A 21,111-nucleotide genomic window follows, 5' to 3' on the forward strand; every position below is an offset into this window, starting at 1 on the left:
AAAAGTAGATTTGCGAGTAAATATAGTGCAGAATTTCTGCCAGGCTTTAAGAGCCTTTTCCATTAAGGAGGACTGTGCACTTGTTGTTAAAGGTTCTGAGCTGGCTTTGTCTCCTTGGGGTTCACCAGTGATGTGTCGGGGCCATGTCAGTGCATGTGACCCTTTGGACCACTGTTCTAATACTCAGGCTGATGCCAGTCCTTAGCCTGCACGAGCACAGCCACAGCGGAGCTTGCACTCTAAGCGGGGACTGCACTTTCCTAGTTTACTCAGAGGCCTCTGAGGCTGCCTGAGAGCCACAGTCTAGGGAATGGAGGACCAAGAAGAGAAGGTAGGTGTCGCTACTAAATCTGCATCAGGAAACCAGGGAAGTGGATGAGTGTTCAATCTTTTGTGTTTGATCTTTTTCAATCTTACGATTTACAAAGCTAAAACCCAACCTCAAACCTAGATCTGCTGATCTTCAGGCTGTTTGTGTTGTGTTACACACCTGAGTTTTCTTCAAGCCAAAATGATATGTATAGTAAGACATTAGTTTGACCCCACTTACTCAGTGTTAATTCCACGGAGGTTGCAGTATTACATAGTCTATCAAGATACAGTTCAGATGTAAACTAAATCCAACAGGGTAAATGAGACAGCAGGGACTTTTATTAGCCCTGAAGACAATCAGATGATTTTAAGCAGTATAGAACTTCCTAATTAAATGAATAACAATGTGTGGATGTGATAACAAGTTTTAATTTAAAGTATTTTTAGTGCTTTTTGATATTCAGAGTAACTTCATTAAAAAACACTTTAGTGTATATTCACAATGGATGTTGAGAATTACAGACATAATTTCTTTGGCATTCTTTTATCTTTTCCCCTTCAGCCCCTGTAAAATTACAGCTATTAATACTTAAAACCAGAGGCGCCAGCAGACACCATCCCTCCTGCACCAGCATCATCAGTACGACATGTCTGGGAGCAGGTCCGATCTCAGACCCACTGCCTCCTCATCCAAAGGAGGCCCCAGCCTGGTTTGTGAACACAAACCTAGTCCTCCTCTCTTACAGGCAAGCAGAAGAATTCCTGGGAGGTCGAGGTTCCTCTGGCTAGTGCAGGGCAGATGATCACTAAGTCAGAGGGGCAGGCCGCAGCGGTACATTTCCCCAGTGCCCAGCCAGGAAACCCATTCTCCTCCCTTGCCAGCCCATGTGTTTGTTTCCTCCTGTGCTCAGGTGCTTCTGGTCTGGAAGCGGCATCTGTATGTTCAGTTGCTTTCATCTCAGTCCTACTATGTTAGGTCAGACAGATGGGACAGTTGCAGCCGTTCATCTTTGGTGTCAGAACCAGGTTTCAGTCCTGTCCTCTCTTCTTTCCTCTCTGGATTAGTTTCCTGGGGCTGCCAGAATAAAATTCCGCAGACTGGGTGGTTTAAACAACAGAAATGTATTAACTCATTGGTCCTGGAGGCTGGAAGTCTGAGATCAAAGAGTCAGTGGGCTTATTTCTCTGGCAGGCTCTCTCCTTGGCTTGCAGATGGCCGCCTTCTCTTCTCCTGTGTCCGCGCATGGTGGCCTTTCTGTAATGTGTCTTTGTCCTAATCTCTTGTTATAGGGACAACAGTCAGATTGGATTAATGACCTCATTTCACCTTAATTACCTCTTTAAAGTCTGTCTTCAAATACAGCCATGTTCTCTGCAGTACTGGGGTTCAGGACTTTAACGTGTTAATTCCAGGGGTGGGCATGGTTCAGCCAGTGAACTCCCCTTCCTCCCGACCCCTCCCCCTCTCTTCTCCGCCTTCCTCCCTCCTCAGCTGTCTTCCTCCCATTTATTTTCCTTAACCAGTGAAGCATCTTGCACACCTAGAAAGATGATGGAAGTTGGGGAGTCTAAATCCCAGGTTTCTACTTGCAGTGCTTCCATCAATCAGCTTTGCGACCTTGAGAAATTCACTTAATTCTTGAAACACTAGTTTCCTCGGCTGCAACGCGGGAGCTCTTCTTCCCCACCTCCCTCACAGGGCTGCATTAAGAAAAGTCAGAACAATAGATCATGTTGTAATATGCTTATAAAATAAAATACACTCATAGAAGATACAGGAAGGCTTCTACAAAGTATAGTGTGTATGAAATGATTTAGATTCCTTGAAATTCTAGTGAAGATGGCATATGCTTCACTTCTACCAGTTTTATTGTGCTATTGTTATCCTTAACTATTAGTAGTCCAAGATAGAGGCTGTACTCTCTCAACACAATCTCATCTTTGCTCTTAAAAAAAAGAGTAGAGCTGCTCACACCAAGCCCAGTCCAGGGTGTGGACCCTGCACAGCCCTTCCCAGTCCAGCCGGCTACCCCGAGGCGAGGTCGGGCTCTGCAGGATTAGAGCTGAGCCTGGGGCCACCCAGAGCAGAGCATTATAGTATGAGAGGTGCTTTGTGTTGCCACCCAAGGGCTGGGGGAATTGCAGGCGATCCTTGCGCTTGGGCAGACAGCACGTCACGGCTTTTATCTGCCGGCTCGCATTGCAATGGGCGTCCCATAAAAAAAGAAAAAAGTGAGCCAGAATGGGGCTAGCCACAAGTTGAACAATTTGAAGGAGATTGACTTCACGGTGTCTTGTCCCCAGCTGCTCGACCGTGAGACAAAGAAGTATTATTTGAAAGAAAGTGAGTAAGCCCCTGGCTGCCGGGGGCTTCTCCCCTGCACAGTGATGAGAGGGTGAGATCTGAGAGGGGCGTGGAATGTGGGAGCAGGGTCCTCTTAGCAGGGTGCCCTCTCGCCAGGACATGATGTCAGTCGGTTGCCATGGGCTGTGGTCAGCCTGAAGGAGACACGTCAGTGCAGCACGGCTGGCTTGGCCGACTGAGCTATGGTTTTGCTTCTTTGATTTAGGTTCAAACATGATAAAGGGGCTGGGAGCGGGGCTGAACATAAAGCCTTAGACACAGTGGAGATTTAAATTGTGGACTTAAACTCTTCTGTTCGGCACAGCATAGAGATCTTTGTCAAAAATCTATCCTTAAAAGTTACAGCAAGATACATTTGACTATATTTTACCCTCTCCTTCTCCATAAAGACATTCTCATTTCACCCTGTGCTGTTGGTCTAATCTCCAGAAAATGCCCATAAATACCATTATTTTGATTAATTGCTCGGAGCCATGCCATCACCTCCTATGCAGCCTACACCCCAATCTGGCGATGAGCCCGCACAGTTGGTGAGGGGCCATGTGGCTGAGACCCGGGTTCCCATGCTAACGCCGCCTTATCCCTGGGAGAGTCCATTAATCCCCCTGAAACCCAATCACTCGCCCCATCTCCGTGTTGAAGGTCATGGCCTTGATTGTTCTGTTCTATGAAAATCGAATCTGCATTTGGTGGACCAGATTCTATTTGTCCAGGTTTCAGCTGGCTGTAACTTTCTTTTAGTATTCGAATAAATGAATGTTGCTGGAACTTTGAGAACTAGAAGAGTCCTTGTTTTTTAATGAAATCTCCCTTAATCATGAGATGCTAATAATTAGCTAATTCTCAAAATATTTTGTTAGTTGATTACTTTGTTGAATCTGCTTTTTCTACCACTATGTAAAGTGTGTTCTGTAAAAGTTTGGAAAGTATTTCTTGATTAGCAGTAAAAGGAAACTTAACTTTAGAAGATACATCTATTATGTAAGATGTAGTCCATTAGAGCCAAAAGTAGGCTGTCAAGATGATCTAATCAAACCACTTAATTTTATGAGTAAAGAAACAGAGGTTAGGCCAGGCTCGGTGGTTCAGGCCTGTAATCCCAGCACTTTGGGAGGCCAAGGCGGGTAGATAACTTGAGATCAGGAGTTCTAGACTACCCTGGCCAACATGGTAAAACCCCATCTCTACTAAAAAAATTTTTAAAAAGTAGCCAGGCATGGTGGCGAGCGCCTGTAGTCCCAGCTACACTCGGGAGGCTGACGGAGGAGAATCACTTGAACCCAGGAGGCAGAGGTTGCAGTGAGCCAAGATCTCGCCACTGCACTCCAGTCTGGGCGACAGAGTGAGACACTGTCTCCAAAAAAAAAAAAAAAAAAAAAAGAAATGGAGGTTGAAGAGACCAGTGCTGTTTTGAAGCCTCTGGAGTTAGGTTCTGTGTGAATCATTATTTTATGTACCACTGAAAAAGAAGCAATCTTGGCTGTTAATATATGCCAATTATTTGTAAGATAAACTTCAGTCTTAGCAATATTAAAATGTAGGAAATAGTCTTAAAATCTTTGAGATATGGTAATAACAGGATTATATAATGGGGTTACATTTTTCACGGTTCCTCCCTGTCCTCCTCCCCTCTTTCCATTTTGACTTTGAAAGCAGAATTTTCTTGTGATATTTTATCAAAATCATATTATAGCACAGCATAAAGCAAGGTGATTCTCTTTTTTCATTTCTCTCTGTTAAACTTCTCTGCCATTGAAATAAACATGCTGATTCTTGTGAAATCTTAGGCCAAAATCTTTGCTTATCTTCTTTGGGGAAATTTGAAGGAATATTGTTTATCCATACATTAGAATTGCCACCATGCCAAAAAACCACAGGAGTTAATTTTGTATATATTAGGCATTTTTCTAACAGGTGCGTAGATAAAATTATCTCTATGTAAAAGGCCAAATACATTTAAAAAATAAAACTTCTTTAGTTGTCATTGGGAATTTGAAAGAAGTAAAACTGACAGTTGTAGTTAAGCCAACTTGTAAAGCTTAAAATACGGGGTTACTCAGCTCAAATCTTCCTTCTGTTTATTCTTGAAAAAGAAAGATAATCTTTTCTCCTTTTTCAATTGCCAGACCATTGTGAAATTTAGAATACATGTTAGGACAAGAGGAAAAAGCCTCTTGCACTCCCAAGATAAGTTCCTTTTGGTGTATGTACTTTTGCCTCCTACCCTTGCAGTCAGGGTCTGTATACATTTCATCATTTATTTTTGTGACTGTACTTTGCACAGCCTTCAGACACACTGATTAAAAGCTGAGCTGCAGCTTTATAGGATCTGATGAATCCAAGAGCCCAAGTCACCTCAAGTGGTTCACTGATTTAACTTTTTCTAGCTTAATAAATAATGTTTTAAAAATTATCTGACTTTAATATTGCAGGGAGATGTAACTATAATAACAAAAGGTTTGTTTTTATTTCTGGGGAAATTCATGAATGCCTGTTCTTAATTGTGTTAATAGTTTAGTGTGAAAAGCCTGAGAGAAAAAAGAATCTAATGATATTGGAGCCTTATACTGCTTATATTCTTATTTTGGAGGAGGAAGAGTTAACATTTCTACTGAGACATAATTCACATACTATGCAATTCACCCACTTAAAGTCTACAATACACTTCAGTGGTTTTTAGCATATTTAGAGTTATGCAACTTTTATCACAATCAATTTTAGAAGGTTTTTGTCATTCCCCAAAGAAATCTGCCACCCGTGAACTGTCACCTCTCATTCCCCCTTCTCCCAGCCCCCAGCACCGACTCACCTGCTTTCTGCCTGTGAGCCTCCCTCTTCTGACATTTTATAGAAATGGAATCAGACAGTAGGTGGCCTTTTATGTCTGCTTTCCTTCACTCAGCATACTGTTTTCTAGGTTCATCTGTGCCATGGCATGAATCAGAATCTTACTCCTTTTTATAGCTGCATAATATTTCATCATGGATATTTCATTTTTTACATCTATTCATGGGCATTTTGGTTGTTTCCACTATTTAGCTATTTTAATAATGCTGCTATGAACATGCATGTACAAGCTTTTGTGTGGACATGTTCTCATTTCTCTTGGTTATGTACCCACGACTAGAATTGCTAGGTTATGTGGTAACTCTGTGTTTCATCAGTTGAGGAGCTGTCAGACTGTTTTCCACCGTGGCCATGCTGTGTCCGGAGTTGGTTCCTTCTGGTGGGTTCTTGGTCTCGCTGTCTTCAAGAATGAAGCTGGGGACCTTTGCGGTGAGTGTTACAGCTCTTAAAGGTGGCATGGACCCAAAGAGTGAGCAGCAGCAAGATTTATTGTGAAGAGCAAAGGAACAAAGCTTCCACAGCGTAGAAGAGTACCCAAGTGGGTTGCCGCTGCTGGCTGGGGTGGCCAGCTTTTATTCCCTTATTTGTCCCTGCCCATGTCCTGCTCATTGGTCCATTTTACAAAGTGCTGATTGGTCCATTTTACAAACCTCTAGCTAGCCACAGAGAGCTGATTGATGCGTTTTTACAGAGCACCGATTGGCGCATTTTACAAACTTCTAGCTAGCCACAGAGCACTGATTGGTGCGTTTTACAATCCCAGCTACGGAGTGCTGATGGTGCATTTTACAGTCCTCTTGTAAGACAGAAAAGTTCTGCAAGTCCCCACCCAACCCACAAGTCCAGCTGGCTTCACCTCTCAATGCCACTTTACAATTCTACCAGCAGCGTACACGTGTTCCAACTTCTCCACATCCTTGCTAACACTTTTGTATTGTCTTTTGATCATAGCCATCCTAACAGGTGTTAGTGGTAGCTCTTTGTGGTATTGATTTGCATTTCCTTGATGGCTGATGACGTTGGACATCTGATATGGTTTGGCTGTGTTCCCACCCAATCTCATCTTGAATTATAGCTCCCATAATTCCCACGTGTTGTGGGAGGGACCCGGTGGGAGATAACTGAGTCATGGGGGTGGTTTCCACCATACTGTTCCCGTGGTAGTAAGTCTCACAAGATCTGATGGTTTTATAAGGGAACACCCCTTTCTCTCATTCTCATTCTCTCGTCTGCCACCATGTAAGACATGCCTTTCGGCTTCCTCCATGATTATGAGGCCTCCCCAGGCATGTGGAACTGTGAATCCATTAGGCCTCTTTTTCTTTATAAATTACCCAGTCTTGGGTATGTCTTTATCAGCAACATGAGAACAGACTAATACAACATCTTTCCATGTGCTTATTGGCTATTTTCATATCTTCTCTTGGGAAATGCCTATTTAGATCTTTTCCTATTTTTTGTTATCTTTTTAATTGTTGTAAGAGTTCTTCATATATTTTTAAATAGATCTTTTAACACTCCTTATTCTGTAGCATCTTTGATCTTTAACATATCCTCAAGCTCTGTAAACTGCCCGTCCTGTCACCTTGCCTCATTGATTCAGTAGGTCAGTTGTGCTCCGCACTCTCAGGTTTATTAAATGAATTAAATGCTACCTGCTTCCAGGAGCACAAAATAAAGTAGGGAGGGAAGCACCAGAGTGATAAGTTTCTATAGCTGTTCAGAGGAAGAGGAGATGACCTTCAGCTGGAGGAATCAAGGAGGACAGCCTGATGGAGGAGGCATTTTAAGTGGTTTTTGCAGGATGCATGAACTTAAATGAGAAGACTGAGGGAAGAACAAGTTCTCTGTGGAATGGTGATGAGTCTAGTTTAACTTTTTGGGCTGAAATTTTCAGGGCTCATAAAGAGGAATACTAGGAATGAAAATGAGAAAGGCAGTTGGGGTTTCGAATACAGAAGTCTGCAGTCACTTGATATCTGGGGTGAGGATGGGCCAGCGTGCTGAGAGTGGCGTTTTGGAAGATGGAATTCACAGAGCTGTGTAGGATTGGGGGTGGGCGGGGGCGCGGGGGGATTGAAAGCAGCCCTGCTGGGTTTCCATCTCAGAGACTGAGGTGCACTAGAAGACAGAAAGGCCTGTAGTTAAACTCCTGTAAAAGTTGTTCAATCTCACGGTTTCCAAATTTATTTGACCCCAGGGTCACCCTTGTTTTTTTCGATGAATAACATCTGAGGTACATACCTTGAGTTTTGCTGTCTTAGTTCACGATTAAACAAGTAACAATTTCTTAGTAAATGTTGGTTAGTTGGTTGATCATAGAATTGCATCAGTAATTCTAAGAGCTGGAAAGAACATGACACATTAGTTAGTCCAGCCCCTTGTTGTATGGAGGGAGGCCCAGAGAGGGGAAGCACGTGCCCACATTCACCCCATCCTAAATGAAGAGTCAAGATTGCAATGCAAGTGTCTTGTCTCCCAGACCAAATGTTTGCTTCAGTTTTACTAAAATAATTTTAACCCCACCACACATACAGCAGTTACCACTCTTGTCTAAAATACAAGTGTTGGGTTAGGGCCGTCTAGGGAGGGGCCCCAACGATGCATAAAGGCACATAAGTCAACGGACCTGTCCCTGACCTTATGTGCAGATTCTTTTCCTTTGCTCTAAGCCTTGTGTGAGGCTGCACAGTCTTATGATGAGGCGTTGTCTGATTGCAGAGGCCATGGGTTCTTGCCTCCAGCTAACCTGTTAACTGGAGGATCCTGGGTAAGTCACGCTATGTTTTGGGGCACAGCTTCGTCATCCATCAAATGAGGCAAACTGTGCTTCCTGGGCTCCTTCCAGCGCCGGCAAACTGAGATACTGAAGTACTACAGCACGCATTTACCACTGTCTCCAGGGGACCTGGTGGAGGCTTCTGTCACAGTCCCTGGTGAAGGACACCTGGAGTGCCTTCATGGGGCCTGTAGCCCCAGTCCCACCCCCATCTGTGGGTTAGAAATCTCCAGTGTTTTCTGAGGATTCTTCTGGAATTTTTTTCTATGTTAGACATCAGTGATTCAGTCTTAAAGATAAGCACTGCATCCGTTGGATGAACTTAAAAACGCAAACAAGCACGAGAATTTTTACTAGGATGGAAACTGGGGAGGGGAGTGGGAATGTTGTTCTTAACCCAAGGGTTTTGCTTTCCGCGTCACAGCGTATGCTGGTGGAATGAGTGATGGCTCCTTTTTTGGAGTGATTTCAGTCTGTTGCTGTAGTGGTTGTTTTCCATAGCAACTCTTGTTGCTACACAGCTGGCATCTGATGAAATGATGACCATAGTTCGGGGGTCCAAGCCCAAGAACTCCTCATCCCCTCGCATCCTGCCAGGGGTGTTGAGAAACCCTGGGTGGAGAGGAGGGTCAGCTGGTGCCATTTTGATAAGGTTTGATTTGCAGTTGCTGCGTTCCTGGGGGTATCATCAGGGCTTGCCAGAAAGTTAGCTGGGCTTGGGCTTCTGAACACTTTCCCTTGGAAACACCCTCTTCTCTCTTTGTGGAGGAGGAAGTATCACAAAGAAGGGAGATAATTAGAAAGGATATTTTTCTAATTTATGAAGGTATAAAGATGAGCGCTGCTTTTTTTTGTTTTTTAAAATGAAAAATTACTAAATAGGGAGTATAGGCCAACCAAGATCATACTGAATTTCTGAGTGTGGCAGGCCAGCGTGAGGACTGTGTTTTAGGTATCTCATTTAAAATGGAAAGTTCCAGTTTGCTTTGGGGCCAGAATCCTTAAAAGAAATCCTGGCTGGAGGTGTATTATGGGTCACTGTATATTTGCTAGTTTATATCTTGCTGAGTAAATTGGCCAAGTTTTTATTTTTCCTGGTAAATATTCAGACAGTTTTTCCTCACTCCTTTCTCCAACAAAATCATATTTGTCATATGTGTATGAAGTAAATGACTGTTAACACTGTCCACACATCTGTGATGATATGAAAATTAGTGGTGGCAAACAAAGATTCCTTTTCTTAGGTACCACAAGGCCTCAGATGAAGTTGACTTTATCCTCGTATTACTCTCAAATTGTGACCAAATGGAAACAAAATTGGTCAGGTCCAAGAGACCAAAATGTACAGCACAACAAAAGGGTTATTATTTGTGAAAAATTTAGGTGCTCCCCCCATGTGACTTAGAAAGTTTGAAGTTTTCTCTTAATCATTCGTCTTTATAAAGTTTAGAAGGTACACAACCTTTATTACTATGAAGAGGGCTATGCTTATTTTAATTCACAGCGAGGCACAAAGTGATTGCCTAGTAGAAAACCTTTTAAAATAGTAATGAAAAACACCAAGATGTCAAATCAAATGGAAATTTGGACCCTAATTTGATTGCCTGACTTCGAAACCTGTTTCAGAACTGCACCTACCTACATATTATGCTTGTGATAAGTTATATGCTGAAGCTTTGTGCTGATAATATTTTAAAGTGCAAGTTTTAGTGTACTATAAGAATTAAACATTTATTTCCCATTAAACAATGTATTTATATTTCTTTTAACTTTAGGGGCAAATGTGTGAACTATTAGCCCATAAACTTTCCTCATTCTTCTAAAAGAAATTAAATACCAAGACTACAATAAAAAAGAAAAAAAAACAGAACAAGCAGGAAAAGTGAGTTGGGCATAGTGGTTTCATGAATGCAGTGAGGTCATTCTCCTGTCCACATCGAGTGGAATACCCACACGTGAAAAGACCTTTGGTGTTTTAAATTAACTTTTGAAATTGTTTACAGCACATGCTTTTTGCCTCCCCCCAGCTATTTTATTGCAACTGTTTATTTTAAACTCTACCCTAAAGAGTGATTGTGCTAGAAAACCACGTTGATGTAAAATGTCTCATGGTTGGCAGCTAACCACACTCAAACCATGTTCAGAGGATGGCAGGCGGCCCCGTCCCATTGCCAAAAACTTTCCACTGGGAGTAGTTTTGTAAGGGGCTGGCTGGGTGGGCGGGGAGCTTGGGGGACTGAGATGGGGGCCTTTCTCCTGCTTCGTGACTACATCATCTCTCTCTGCGTAGGTGAAGCTGCTCTCAGGGGAGAACCCAGAATGCAGACCCTGCCGGTGGCCTCTGCCCTCAGCAGTCACCGCACCGGCCCTCCCCCAATCAGCCCCAGCAAGAGGAAGTTCAGCATGGAGCCAGGTGACGAGGACCTAGACTGTGACAATGACCACGTCTCCAAGATGAGTCGCATCTTCAACCCCCATCTGTGAGTTCCTGTGTTCTTATTTTGGCTTAAGGGTGCTCCGTGCTGGGGCCCTATTTGTTTTGCAACTTTGTGCTAATTCTGATGTTATCATTTGCATACTTTATTTGAAAAGGATATTATTTACAAAAGAAAAATAGTGCTCATCTGCCAAAAAGAAGGTAGTAAACTCATTTTGATAACTTGTGGTGAGATGGAAGTCTGACTTCCCTCCAGCCTACTTGTAGGACCTTCCGCATGTTAAACTCCACAGAAGTTAATGTCCCCTTAGAACTTCTGCGAGTAGTCGAGTAGTCGTCTGCTAAGCTTCGCTTTTTTTTGCCTGTACATATTGATTGTTTTTAGGAGAGTCAACGTTTAGTGAATGTCATTATGCACCAGACAAATAGAAGGGAAGCTCAGCACCTTTTTGACCGAGCAGACGTCTGTAAAGTTCTTACTCAGGAGTCTAGGATTGTACACACGAAGAAGTAAGTGTTCATCCCACCTTATGTGCCCCTGGTACAAACTTGGGACCTTCCCATGAAAGGAAGCCAGCTTCCTATGCTCATGACAAGGTGCCACTCATCACATCCAGCCAGTCCTTGATCTGCCACTGACTGTCTACCTTCTTGACACGAATTGCTTCAACTCTTTGGGCCTCAGTTTTGTTATTTGTGAAACACGGGCTGAAACCACAGGTCTCTGAATCTGTGCAACGTCACCAGGTTTCCATTGGAAAAGCCTCCCGCTTCCATGCACCCGGCTTCTCTCCCCTTTGCACTCTCCTCTCGGCACACACCCTCCTCGCAAAGGGAGAGGCTTCTCCCCAGTTTTCAGGACTTGGAGACGCCCCACCAGCTGCCCAGAGAGTCTACGGTACAGTGGTGAGGGCAGTTGGTGTTCTCGGAGTTATATTGCCAATCCTGGCAAGGTTGCACTGAGTATTGGAGGGAGTAGCTTTGCGTGTGCAGGTACAGAGGTCCTCCTTCCCCCTTCCCAAGCGCTCACTCCAGCATGAGTCATTGTTTCCTCATTATTCAAGATGCTCCAATTCCTGAGGGCACTGCTGTTTCCCCACAGGAAGGTAGAGCAGGGAGGGCTCCTCCTTGGAGGCAGAGCTTCCGCAGAGAGGTGGCCCAGCTCCCGCCTCTGCTGCCTCAGCTCTAGCGTCCTAGCATTCCGCTCATTCCAGTCAGCTTGGACTGTTGTGTTCAGTCATAAGACACTGACAGAGGTATTTATCCTCAAATAAATCACTGCAGTGTTAGTCAGAGGCTGAGCCTGCAGTCTGGAGTCCTGGAATTTGCTACCATCAGGAATCCAGCAGGAAGGCCCTGCAAACAATGCACTCTGCAGGCAGGGCTAGCTTAACTCCTGGGTGCTCAACTCTTGCAGTTCATTCTTTTATTCCTACGAATTTCTTATACTTTCCCATCCGCTTTGCCCAAACCCAAATAAGAGCATTTGGTATTTTTTTTTTTTCTTTTCATAAGTAAGAAAGGGGAAGGCAGCCTGCAGACAAACATGCCTTAATTTAAATCCTGATTCTGCCACACAACAGCTGTGAGGCTTTGGACAAGTCACTTAATTTAGCTGGGCCCAGTATCCTTGACAGTTATATCCTTGTCATTGGACAATGACAATGATAATAGTTAATGTATAGAGCTATTATGAGGACTAGAGTTAAAATATGCAAAGAGCTTGGCATGGTATAGCACTTAGTTGATGGGAGCTGTTATTTTTATTCCATTGTTCAGATAGTGGTTATGATGATAGAGAATAAGAATATATACATATGTATATATGGTGGATTTAATGTTTGATAGTATGTGCCTTTTAATCAAAATGCCTGGGTTCAATTCCCACTTTCTTTATCTTTCATCACAGATAATGTTAATTCCTTCCTCATAGGATTATTGTAAGGACTTAAGTATGGTGCCTGGCAGATAGTAAGTACTCAGCTTTAGTCAATGTTAATATTATTATTAGAATATTAAAATGTTCAGAAAATAATTTTTGGCTAGGCGCAGTGGCTCACACACCTGTAATCCTAGCACTTTGGGAGGCCAAGGTGGGTGGATCACCTGAGGCCAGGAGTTTGAGACCAGCCTAGGCAACATGGTGAAACCCCGTCTCTACTAAAAATACAAAAAACTAGCTGGGTGTGGTGGTGCATACCTGTCATCCCAGCTACTTGGGAGGCTGAGGCATGAGAATCGCTTGAACCTTGGAGGCGGAGGTTGCAGTGAGCCAGCTGAGACTCTTGTCTTAAAAAAAAAAAAAAAAAGGGCTGGGCGCGGTGGCTCACACTTGTAATCCCAGCACTTTGGGAGGCTGAGGCGGGCTGATCACGAGGTCAGGAGATCGAGACCACGGTGAAACCCCATCTCTACTAAAAATACAAAAAATTAGCCGGGCGTGGTGGCGGGCGCCTGTAGTCCCAGCTACTCGGAGAGGCTGAGGCAGGAGAATGGCGTGAACCCAGGAGGCGGAGCTTGCAGTGAGCTGAGATTGCGCCACTGCACTCCAGCCTGGGCGACAGAGCGAGCTCCGTCTCAAAAAAAAAAAAATAAAATTAAGAAGGCCGGGGGCGGTGGCTCACGCCGGTAATCCCAGCACTTTGGGAGGCCGAGGCGGGTGGATCACGAGGTCAAGAGATCCAGACCATCCTGGCTAACACGGTGAAACCCCGTTTCTGCTAAAAATACAAAAAATTAGCCGGGCGTGGTGGCGGGCGCTTGTAGTCCCAGCTACTCGGGAAGCTGAGGCAGGAGAATGGCGTGAACCTGGGAGGCGGAACTTGGAGTGAGCCGAGATCGTGCCACCGCACTCCAGCCTGGGCGACAGAGCGAGACTCTGTCTCAAAAAAAAAAAAAGAAAAAGAAAAAATAATTTTGTAGCTCTCTCTTATTTGTGGCTACAAATAAGACCTTGATGTACGGGTCTGTGATGACACTATAAATAATTTTAAGTGTAAATAATAGAATCCTCAAATTTTATGTGCAAATCACAATTGACATTATTATACAAAGTTTTAGGAAAATAGAAACAGGAGTAACCTCCTCTCTCAGACTCTCTTACACCAGCCAGGTGACTCCCCCCTCATTTTCTTTTATTGTGGTAAAAAATATATATATTATAAACTGTATTTTCTTAACCGTTTTTAAGTGTACAGTGTAAGTGTTAGGTAACAGGGGTACCTTAATGGCGCCGGTTCCGGGTTCTTCTCCCCTCCTTGACCGGGCACTGTCTGAACCCGCCAAAGGAGGGCCAATCAGAAAGAAGCATCTCCCGCCTTCCCTTGGGCCCGCCCCACGTAGGCCCAAGGGATATAAAACCCAGCACACCACCAGCTCTCTCTTCTCTTCTCCCCTCCCCTCCCCTCCCCTCCCCTCCCTTCTCTCTCTTCTCTCTCTTTTCTCTCTCTCCCCCGCGCGACCTGACCTCTACCTCTCCAATAAAGATCTCTTGGCTGCCACCGGTGTCGTCTCTGACTAGCCTGTCGCCTTTCAGTAAGGAGGAAAGGCGATCGGTGTGTGGTTAGGTCCTTCTGAGTGTTACTTGTTTACTGTGTGATAGTTATTAATTTTAGTAACATTACCATTGTTTGTACTGTGTTTTCTAAGAGCCTAATGACAGATTTCACAGGCAGATTGGAAAGATGCTGCCTGTCTGTCTTCTTCGTGTTGTAGGGTATTTAGTGCTGCTGTTTGATGAAATGTTTCCTATTTGGGCTATAGCATGCTTCCTCCTTTATATTTAATGCCTAAGAAGTTATCTGCAATAAATTACAGATTCATAATTATTTGAAAAGGAATAGCCTAGTGTATCTGTCTCTTTAAGGAGATTACAAAATGGTTTTTGTGTTTTATCTTCTTAGAGTTTGTTAATGATATATAATGAAAGTGTGATGTTTTTTATCACTAAAACAATCACAATAATTCTGGGGAAAGGAGTGTTATTGGAAAAGAGTTTTGGCTGGGTGTGCTAGCTCATGCCTGTAATCCCAGCACTTTAGGAGGCTGAGGCAGGCAGATTGCTTGATCAAGCCTAGGAGTTTGAGACCAGCCTGTGCAATATAGCAAGACCCCCATCTCTGCAAAATTTTTTTAAAATTAGCTTGGCCTGGTGGAGTGCTCCTTTGCTCCCAGCTACTTGGGAGGCTGAGGTGGGAGGATAGCTTTAGCCCAGGAGTTTAAGACTGCAGTGAGCTGCGATCACACCATTGCACTCCAGCCAGGGTACAAAAGGGAGACCTTGCCTCTAAAAAAGGAAGGAAGGGAGAGGGGGAGGAAGAAAGAAAAATAGTTTCGGTAGCTAGCTAACAAGGCCTGAAAGGTGCATGGTTTGGCTGCCTTTTATTATAAGCATCATATGGAGACATTTTCTAGTAGAAAGATGGAGAGATCAGGTGGCTCTGAGCCAGAGTAAGAAGCGACAGAGGCCGGGCAAGGTGGCGTGTGCCTGTAATCCTAGCACTTTGGGAGGCTGAGGTGGGCAGATCACATGAGGTCAGGAGTTTGAGACCAGACTGATCGATATGGTGAAACCCTGTCTCTACTAAAAATACAAAAAAAATTAGCTGGGCATGGTGGTGTGTGCCTGTAGTCCCAGCTACTCGGGAGGCTGAGACAGGAGAATTGCTTGAATCCAGGTGGCAGAGGTTGCAGTGAGTCGAGATCATGCCATTGCACTAGCCTGGGCAACAGAGTGAGATGATGTCTTAAAAAAAAAAAAAAGGCAACAGAGAGTAAGACTGAATTCTATCCAGTTTGATTTAGGGGAAGGGGAAAAGAAGAGAGGTTTCCTTAGTGATTTCTTCAGAATTTTGAAAATTAGAATTCCTGGGATTTTACTTCAGCCTCTTAGGACCTGGCGTATTTGAACTCATTATTAATTTTTTTGTTGATATTGTTACCGAACCACCAGGGGTTTGGTCTAGGTCCTGCTGCTCACCACACAGAAAGCCAATGACTGGGATGAGGAGTATTGCCAAGGAAGAGGGCTTTCATTGGGTGCCACAGTCCAGGAGATGGGGCAAATCCATCTCCCTGATGGACTAAAGCTAGGGGTTTATATAGCAGGGAAGAAATGAAACAAGATTTAACAAATAGGAACTTGGGAGGAGCAAGGACACAATCATGATGAAGGAGGGTCCCGCATCTCTTTGTCTGGATGTAGTGACCTGGTGGGCTTCAGTTCTTTGACACTTTTTTTTTTTTTTTTTGAGAGGACTGAAGGTCTTTTCCTAAGGACCTCAGATAAAGCAAATGTAAGTTTTAAGTTTTAAGACTAGAAAGGTCAATCTCTGTGTTTATCCATTAACCTATCTATGGGACTGTTGGGTTGGTTCCAATACGGTGACCCTGAGAGATACATTATTTCTGTTTATTTCTTGAGAAAAGTCTTAAGAACGTGAACGTCTGTTTGGAAGTTGAAAAGTACTCTGTTTGGAAAGAGTGGATTAAAGGATGGGAAGAGGTAGAGTGGGATTCATTTTGTGGAAAAATCAATGTTTTTTTTTTTTTTAATGGCCCTTGATATTCAAGTGCAATCTGGTAAGAAAGAACTCTTCCCCTTTTTCTTACCTGCCTGCCTATTCATCTACTTATTATCCATATGGCCTCCCGGGTTCCTGTCCTAATGAATTGTGGCTGTCCCAGAGTTGACAAACAAGAACCCTGTCCACTGGTCCTGTATCCTTGTCATAACCTCTATGATTTTGTTGTGGTTGTTGAGCACTTTCTTATTTCCTGGCCTTCAAGTTGTTCTAGGCTCATCTTGTAGCCTACCTGCTCCAGCCATGGAATTAGCCATTTTTCCAGGGGACTCCAGATCCTTTTAGTGGGGAATAGGATTTAGAAGCCCAGATCCAGGTGCTAGGTGTTATCGTTACTATGGATTACATAGCTTTTCATGGTAACTTATTGTTACTGTGATGACATTGCTTTTAGACTTGATTTGTCTAATAGTACGGCAGACACCAGCTACAGGTGTTGATTTAAAATTAAAATTAAAAATCTGGTTCCTCAGCTGCATGAGTCACATTTCAAGCTCAGTGGCCACATGTGGCCGGTCGCTACCGTATCGGACAGCACAGATACAGAACATTTCTATCATCACAAGAAGTTCTGTTGAACAGCATTGTTTCGAGATCCTTTCCATGGAAAGAGCTAGGAGATAACGAGTTCCTGGCGATGCTCCAGGGCTAACCCAACTCTCCCAAGCTCCTCCTCGCCCTCCCCGTTCCATACTGTATCTCCCTGGTTCACCAGTAAGAACAACATCCACACATGTACTCGTGGTCCACTCCTGCAGTGCACGTCAGGTAGTTTCAGAAGCACGGTGCCAATACCACTTTGAAAAATAAAAAGAATTCAGGATTTGGTGGTGGTTTTTCCTTCTCCCATGCTGAGAGTATAATAGTCACAGGATGAATTTGAAGAGTGACTTTCCCTTTTCTCCTCAGTGTTGTCGTGTTATTTGAAATATATTGTTAGGTTCATTAATTTCTGTTTGCATTCAGTTTTAGACTTTTTCCATCCTTTCAAATTTTATTTTTTGAATACGTAAGATATGAACATCCTCCCCAAAGTTAAAACTGTACTAAAAAGTGTGTTTTTAATGTTACTCCCTACCCTGTCTTGTTCACGCCTTTTACTCCCTTTCCTGAAAACAAAGCATCCCTCTTGTGTTTCTGTTTTGGTAAATCAAGCAAATACATGAATGTTTTATCATTTCCCCCTCTTTCTTACATGTGCGATAACCTATTGTGTATACTTACTTTAGCCTTGGTGTTTTCTTTGTTTCTTTGTTTGTTTGTTTGTTTGTTTGTGATGGAGTTTCACTCTTGTTGCCCAGGCTGGAGTGCAATGAGGCAATCTCGGCTCACCACAACCTCCGCCACTGGGTTCCAGTGATTCTCCTGCCTCAGCCTCCTGAGTAGCTAGGATTATAGGAAGGCGCCACCACGCCCGGCTAATTTTATATTTTTGGTAGAGATGGGGTTTCTCCATGTTGGTCAGGCTAGTCTTGAACTCCCGATCTCAGGTGATCTGCCCACCTCAGCCTCTCAAAGTGCTGGGATTACAGGCTTGAGCCACTGTGCCTGGCCGCCTTCATGTTTTTCAATGACACATCTTGGAAATCTTTTCCTACCAGCTCCTCACTCTGGATTTCAGCTGTGTGGCACTCCATTACCTACATGCATCAAAGCTCATCCAACCAGTCTCCTATTTTTGAACATTCTGGCAATTTCAGGTGTTTTACAATACTAACAATGCTGCAGTGGATGACCTTGTGCATTTTAATATCTTGTGTATTTGTAACAGAATTAAAACTCTTGAAGGAAAACAATGGGTGCAGTGTAACAGTATGGTAATTTCATATCGGTTGTGAGAGTCATTCTAGGCTGCTTGGCCGGTAGAACCTTGAGAGGGCTCTGTGCTGAAATGAAGAGGTTGCACCTGTGTGTGTGTAGACTTAGAGTGGGATGTGTCATCTGTGAGGAAGGGAACATTTATTGAGTGCTTACTTTGGACTGGCCCTGTGCTGGACACTTGAAATATATTATCTCATTTAACTCTCACAGTAATCGTGACCCTTTAAACTGGGTAGGCACATTTCTACATCTATCTGTCTATCTCTGTCTTTTTGTCTATATCAGATTGATTTTATAAAAGCAAAAATTGAGGTTGTGAGAGGATGATGTGTCTAAGTTGTTGGCAGCTGGGATTAACCCTGCTGTGTGTGACACCAACACCAGTGATCATTTGATGATGCCATAGCTACATCCCACCTGGGGAATCACATGCAGCTTTAGAGATGCACATCATGTATTTAGGATGACACTTGACCAGTCCAATGTCTGGCATGTGTTAGGGGAAGCTAAATAATTTTATGTTGACTTGAATTGGACCCTGTCTCGAGGGGAAGTGCTGTTTGAGCCCACGTTCCCATTGGAGCAGGCATCCTCTCTTTGATCAGCAGTATACATTTACAGCATATTTGCCCCCGGCCACAGAATAGGGCAGAGCCCCTAGGCTCACACTGGGATCAAAGCCATGGTCACTAGCCTTGTGCTCCATCCAGCTGTGTTTGCCACAGACCCACTGAGCAACCCATAATGAACGAGGAAGGGCCCAGTGAAAGAAAACGCAGCCTCCCCTCGCTGATGGGGGGCCTTTGAAACACCGTCCTGGTGTGAGATGGGCCCCTTGTTGTCTTTGCTTCTATGACGCTTCCTTTGAAGTGTTTGCTGGAGTCCGATGTCCCGATTCTGGTGTGCCCTTGAGTGTATATTCCAGGCTTGGGCTCTCCGGTTCCCGTTGCAGCTCCTCTTCCTCCTCTTCCCTCCCTCTTCCCTCACTTGCGTTGTCCTTTCATCCTTCATTGTTCATCTGGTGTTTTGTTTTGTTTTGTTTTTTCCTGGCCCTGTCACTTCACTTTTCTCACCATAGGGGTGAATAGAAAAAGAGGGAAAAACAAACTCAAAACCACGAATTCATTCAGCTTGACGAAAGGTTGGAGGAAACCTTTGAAATCAAGTGCTGGGCATATAATAGGAACTCAGTAAGAAGAAGAAATTGATGATTGGCTAAAATGGGATTGGGGGTTTTCCCTGGATTTTATTTTTTGCAGAAGAGTTGATTATATATATGAGACCTCAAATGTTCTGCCGTATCTAGTTTTTGGTATCTGGACGTAAAATCTTTGGCAACATGATCATACCCTCTTGGGCAGCTGTTGCTTCTATGTCTTTAGAGCCTTTAGTTTGGATGTATATGGACCAGTTACCAAGAGACTATTTCACAGATTCCATGAGAGTGAAGGAAGCAATTCCTCATTTCAGGTTAAAACTGAACCCAGAGGAAATTGAAAAGCTGAGGTTATTTTAGTCCCTTGACCCTGCTAGCAACTGGGACATTGTAAACAGTAATGTGTATTTATAGGCAAAACATGTTATTGTGTTCATGTCTACATAAGCCTTAGAGAGAGGTGAACTTTTCATCATGGAGAATGATGATAGGTTCTGATTCTCAGCATCCAGAGAATTGGGAGGGCTTTTGTTTCAGGGCTTGTTGATAACAGCAACTCGTGAGCCCTTGTGCGCTGGCACTGTGCTGCGTACTTCATGGGCACCATCATTTTATCCTCACAGTTCTATGAGGTGGAGACTATCGTTATCCCTCCTTTACAGATGGTAACACTGAGAGTTCTGTAACTTGTTCGGGGTCACACACTCTGGTAAGTACCAGAGTCAGGATTCAAAACTCAGGCTGTCTGATCCTAGAGCCAGTGCTCTCAGCCACCATGGGATATTTATGTTAAGAGCACACATATCCAACTGCGATGAATCATTCGATACTGGACCCTAATGCCTGATAGTTTGGGACGATGCAGCTTAAGCAGTCTCAAACCACACACTACTGAGGATATTTAGGAGGTGGGGACTGTTCATTTTAGCACGCACAAAGGAGGATGGAGGGAAGTAAAGGAGTGGAGGCCCCAGGATGTTAGTAGTTCGGCACACTCCAGGTCCCCACAGCCTCACCAGGGTTCCCTCAGGGACTGTGGAAGGGGGAGTGCTGTCCAGCTGCCCCCAAGAGGCCTGAAATGAGTCTCTGTACAGGTGAGAATCCCACAGGAACAAACAAGGGTTTTCTTTATGCTCGGGAAGCTGCTTTTTAGATTGTTTTAATTCTTGTTTAAAATCCGTGGCCCAATTTTAAGTTAGTGGCCCAAGCCAATAGTAACCTTAGCCTAAAAGATTCGAACTGGAGCATTTTATAATTTGCTTTAAGTATTTGAAGACATGTCTTTTTTTTTCCCTCCAGGTTTCATAAATCAAAGCCTATGGTATGGAATCCTTCAAACTGTCTGCTCTTTCTTTCTGCCACGCCTCCTTGGCATAGTCTAAACTTGGTAGGGTCAGTGCTGAAATTCTATATTCTTTACTTTCATACTCTATCTTACAAGTATTCCCAAAGGCATTCTGGGGATTTAAGAGGATATTTTATGGTCATAAATGTAGTTGTCCTAAATTACTAATGTAGAAACTGCAATATTGTTGTTACATCGGGATTTTTAAATTTTTTAACAGCCCCCTGTACTTCGCCCCATGTATATCAGTTGTGTGTGTTTCCATTCACATTAGGGGATATCATCACCTCGGAACTGATTCTCTGTGAGGTTTGCTTTAGAGTTGTAACTGGCCTTGCCTGAGGTGAAAGCAGAGCTGCTCTTCTCTGAGGGCCACTCTTGCATCTGCAGATTCCCTGGAAGTGTTTTGCTAATGGAGTGTGGTACCTTTAAGTAAAGGTCACAGGCCTGACCTGTGTTGTGTGGGT

General features: G+C 43.7%; 1 protein-coding gene across 3 annotated transcripts in view; it reads left to right on the plus strand.

Moving 5' to 3' along the window:
• Positions 1–21,111, plus strand: part of VGLL4 (vestigial like family member 4) — a 162,832-nt gene that overhangs the window by 106,711 nt on the left and 35,010 nt on the right. For all 3 annotated transcript variants that reach the window (XM_003264975.4, XM_012502182.2, XM_003264980.4), the window contains one exon: positions 10,594–10,783. In XM_003264975.4, coding sequence (XP_003265023.2) covers positions 10,594–10,783 — 190 coding nt within the window. The remainder of the gene's footprint in view (positions 1–10,593; positions 10,784–21,111) is intronic.

This window comes from Nomascus leucogenys, chromosome 21 (genome assembly GCF_006542625.1).
Source record: "Nomascus leucogenys isolate Asia chromosome 21, Asia_NLE_v1, whole genome shotgun sequence".
In the NCBI taxonomy this organism is placed as follows: domain Eukaryota; kingdom Metazoa; phylum Chordata; class Mammalia; order Primates; family Hylobatidae; genus Nomascus; species Nomascus leucogenys.